The 4,744-nt window shown below is 40.3% G+C and overlaps 1 protein-coding gene across 1 annotated transcript in view; it reads right to left on the bottom strand.

The window, feature by feature from the left end:
• Positions 1 to 3,634: 3,634 nt before the first annotated feature.
• adamtsl3 (ADAMTS-like 3) overlaps positions 3,635 to 4,744 on the bottom strand; it is a gene marked incomplete in the record, with an annotated part of 90,750 nt that continues 89,640 nt past the window's right edge. Inside the window, 2 exon segments of the mRNA XM_014004392.1 lie at positions 3,635 to 3,723; positions 3,816 to 3,963. Coding sequence (XP_013859846.1) covers positions 3,635 to 3,723; positions 3,816 to 3,963 — 237 coding nt within the window.

Genomic DNA, 4,744 nt, shown 5'->3' with positions numbered 1-4,744 from the left:
CTGTTAACACTGCCAAAACTGCTAATGCTGTTAACACTGCCAACACTGCTAATGCTGCCAACACTGCTAATGCTGCCAACACCGCCAAAACTGCTAATGCTGTTAACACTGCCAACACTGCTAATGCTGCCAACACTGCTAATGCTGCCAACACTGCCAAAACTGCTAATGCTGTTAACACTGCCAACACTGCTAATGCTGCTAACACTGCCAACACTGCTAATGCTGCTAACATTGCCAACACTGCTAATGCTGTTAACACCGCCAACACTGCTAATGCTGTTAACACTGCCAACACTGCTAATGCTGCCAACACTGCTAATGCTGCCAACACTGCCAACACTGCTAATGCTGCTAACACTGCCAACACTGCTAATGCTGCTAACACTGCCAACGCTGCTAATGCTGCTAACACTGCCAACACTGCTAATGCTGCAAACGAGACATCAAACACGCAGAAGCAGCCGGTGTCCCAGCTACACTTCAAACTGCAGGAGCACAGGTACGTTAGCAGCATTTGCAGCATTAGCAGTGTTAGCAACGTTAGCAGTATTAGCATTTGTTGCAGGATGTTTACGTCACAACAAAAGCTGTGCACCAACATGGCTGTTCTCCATTCTGAAATTCTTAAAAGTAAGTTTTATCATTTATCTGCAATATTTAATATTATTTTTTACATTCAGATTTAGGATTTAACGTTTAAATTGAATATTCAGTAAAAATGAACTAAACGTAAGAACACTGAGCTAAATAAAGTGTTAGAAAGTTTTAACATAAGATTTTTACACTCAGAAAGTGAGCTAAATAATGAAAATGTCTTAGGTTTAACAGATATGCTTGTTTGTGGGCAGCATTGTTAACTATGATTCTGAAAGGAAGTCGGTTATTTTAATCACAGAATCGATTTTCATTTTCTAATTTCTAAATTTTGTTGCCCTTTAGTGGACAAAAACTGGAATGTAATATAAAAAAAGCATTTCTTTAAATTTGCTTACTTGAGAATAACTGGGTTTCTTGTGCATATTTACATCCCAAAGCTTCTTTAACATGTGTTYCTCACAGGTGCAGCGTTCCTCCTTGTCCGACCTCAAGCAAAGCACTTTGCAGTTTTATAAGAAGCCACAATAAAGAGCTCCGAACGACGGAGGAGTTGGCGCTTTACGAGAGCTCCGAGACTCGCTGCRATTTGGACAAAACGCGTTCAAACCAATCACTCGTGGTTAAAGTGTTGGAACGAGAACAACAAAGTCAACGGGCGAGCGCGCAGAAAAGTTTATCTTCATGCGCTGTTAAAGTACATCCGTCAGCTCGAAAACAATCTGGGTTCCATTCACGGCAGGAAACAACAGATTTCTGGAGAAGCTGCCAAGGCCCCATGTTAATCGCCTCGATTAAATTCCCATCAGCTGAAATATTYGATGATGAAAAAACATAACGTGAAGCAGATTTGCGAAGCACAAATTGGCTTTCGAGCAGCTGCGCGGCGCCCGTTGGGAGCTCGACACAAAGTTTGGCAATAAAGGTGCACCAAGTCCGAAAGAGAGGAGTTTCCTCACATCCAGAACTTGGCCCTGAGTGGTAAGAAGATGTTGTTGTTGGCTTGGAAATGGCTCCACATTATACACAGATATTTATGTGAGGAAAAACATGCTTTTTTAAACTTTTTCTTTCCCCCGCAAAAGAACAAAAATCATATGTTTTGGCGTTTCCCTGTGTATTCCTGTCCCGCTCCAAATAAAAGTCAGAGTAACAGATGTTTAAAACTGGAAAACTTGTTGCTAATATAAGTCATCCAAAAACACCAGGAAGCATCCAAACATTGTTCATCTTCATGTGGACRGAACATCTGGAAGATTACAAAGTTTGCTGAGGTAATGCTTGTTCTCCTTCACCTTCAGTTTCCCCACTTAACCGTTTAAAAAAAAAAAACAAACCCAAATCTACATTTAAAACATTTTCACCAACATTTGACAGGCAGCGGGTGTTCACCCAGAAACATCCGCTCAAATGGGCGCGTCGTTTTGACGAGCCGGGCAGCAAAAGTGAGAACTCCAGTCGTACATTTCAACATCAGGTTGATGGAAACGGTTTCTGACGGGAACACAGTGGTGATCCTGTGGTGGTTTCACCCTCTGCTTCGTTTCTCTGAGCTTTTGGACTCAGAAAGTTGTTTTTCCAAACTGCAAATCTGCGACATGACTCRTTTTTTATGTTTGTTTTTTTAAACCCCTTCAGTGCAACTGTCAAGGAGAAATGTGATGCTATGAATGTATACTGAATGAGACCCTTATGTAGCTTTAGCKCTCAGAATTTGACCGATTGTTTCTATTTTTGACAGCCGATAACAATATCAAACTCAGGAAAACCAATATATGGCCTTTTTTTCATATGCTTATTAGGGGTGGGCATAATCGTATCGTGTGCAATTAATCGTCAAAAAACATTAATCAATTATTTTTTGGCACTTGACGATTAATACGATTAATGCCACCAGGCAGAGTCCGCTAAGTGCTCCTTTCTGCTTCCAATATGATGAACATTAAAAAAATCTGTAATTTATTTATCTATCAACACAATTTAAAAAGTGATGTGTAGCCTGACGTCTGTAATTTTGACACAATTTKGAACAGATTTTTATGAAGAGGAAATCTTTCCCACTAAATTGGTCATGTGACTAGGACAAGGATGTCTAGGGACACCAAGGGATTAATCGTCAAACTAATCGTTATCGGCTTAATACCGCAATTAACCGTGATAATTTTTTTGCCAATATTGCCCAACCCTAATGCTTTTATAAATACAAGATTTTCAAGTTCATACACACTTCAAACAGAAAACAAAAATGGATGASACAATGTGGGTCAGTGCTAATAGTAGACTGAACGATCATCAATAGTAAGAGTAGCWCTGTGCTCAGTATATTTTAAGCACATTAGCAGTCTGGCTGACACAGTGGCAAGCTGGGTAAGCAGATTATTCACTCCATTTTAGGGCCGAATCAGCCTGAATAATTGGCCAGTCTTTCCTATACTGGTATGTCTCCATTCCCAATGTTTCCAAATTTCTGGAGACCAACAAAACAAGGCATAAAACCACATTTAAAGTGCCTGTGACATAAAATGTTTGTTGTAAATGTGAATGCATTTTTGGAAACATGACATCGATAATATCTTGCAAAAAAAAATTCACGCYACTGAGATAAACAGCTGTTGAGATATYTGCATGTGAAGTAACAGGAAGTGATGTCAAAGGGGAATGTCTGCATGTAAACAGAGCGTTGCTACAATGGCTAAAATCACAGACTGTAGAGAAGAATCTGATGGTTCTTTAGATTATTTTGAGTTACTATCAAAGAGAGATGAAAAGTCAGAGTTTAAATATTGTTTCAACAAATAAAAAGAACAGGAAGTTCATTCTTTGAGTTCCCCTTTGATGTCACTTCCTGTTTCACTTTAGCTAAGCCGAGTTCAAAAGAAAATATGCCAGTTATGTAATAAAATGTGTAAAATCATGTGCTTTATGCCAAGAAAGTTGTTTTCTTTGAGTTTTTGTATTTGAAAGCTAAGCATGTCACAGGCACGGACAAACAATGAGTTATAAAAGAACCATCTTTGAGTGTGCTCCTGGTTGGTACTCACGTAGGCTCCTCGGTCGCGGTGACTTCCTCCTCCAGCTCTATTGCTTGCTTATGCCACACAGGTTTGGCCTCAACTGGCAGCGTGTCTAAAGCAAATTGCACAGACAKGCTTAACATGGCGTGTAACCACTGAGAAATGAGTGAAAGCTTGGCGGTGAAACGTTCCCCACCCCCGCACCTATGGACTTGTAGCAGGGTACTGTAACCAGACACTCCTCCTTGATGTGGGGTTTGGTGGTGGGGTTGCAGCCTCCGGCGTGGAGTCCTCKGTGATCGATGCACAACACCACTCTGTAGCGCAGACCCTGACCACAGGTCACTGTACACTGGTGGCGACAGGTCAAACGGTCTGTTTAACATAACTACTGTGGTCACATCCGCTTGCTAACAGTTTATAAAAAAAAAAAACCTTCTCAAACTGTAACTCAAGGGAGGTGAGGAGAGAAACCTCCCAAAATCCCATGAAGTCTATGCTCCGGAGCAAACTTTGTTTATCTTCTGCCAAAAGAAACATTTTAAATGCGAAGGAGGAATGTACTAAACAAACAGTACACTGGGTTTTTTAAGGGGACCACAAATCTGGACCTGTGGGCTTTGACAAGAGCCTGTTTTAACTTTAGGGGCTGAAAAATACCAGTGAGGAAGTTGTATGAGACATTTATGGTTAGACTGGTTACTGTAATGGCACCTTCACTAATAAAACCTAAATATGTTGGTCCATGTTGGTCAGACTGATGACTATCTGTGGCACAGAGTAAAATAGGGCAGATGATCTCTTATATGAAGCATTTTAAGCAGTTACAAATCTTGCTGTTACAATCAAGTTGCTGCTTGTTGATTGAACAAAATCACAAATTAAACCTTTTCCTAGGAGCCACAGTTTTAAGTGGCAACACATGATTTATTTGTCTGATCATAAAGATTTTGAAGAAATCTTTGAGCCCAAAGGACAAGGTGGAAAGTCAATATTGGATGCTGTGGTACAAAGAAAAGAATAGAAACAGCCTTTACTGTCTGGCAGAGGGGAAATATTGGGCCTCATGCAAGAACATGTTCATATTCTTATCCTAAATTTCTCTTAATTTTGTTCGTACAAAGGGTTCGTAC

Source organism: Austrofundulus limnaeus, unplaced genomic scaffold (assembly GCF_001266775.1).
Source record: "Austrofundulus limnaeus strain Quisiro unplaced genomic scaffold, Austrofundulus_limnaeus-1.0 Scaffold23, whole genome shotgun sequence".
Lineage (NCBI taxonomy): Eukaryota > Metazoa > Chordata > Actinopteri > Cyprinodontiformes > Rivulidae > Austrofundulus > Austrofundulus limnaeus.
Note: the sequence above shows the minus strand (reverse complement) of the source record. Positions and strands in the feature narration are given on the sequence as shown.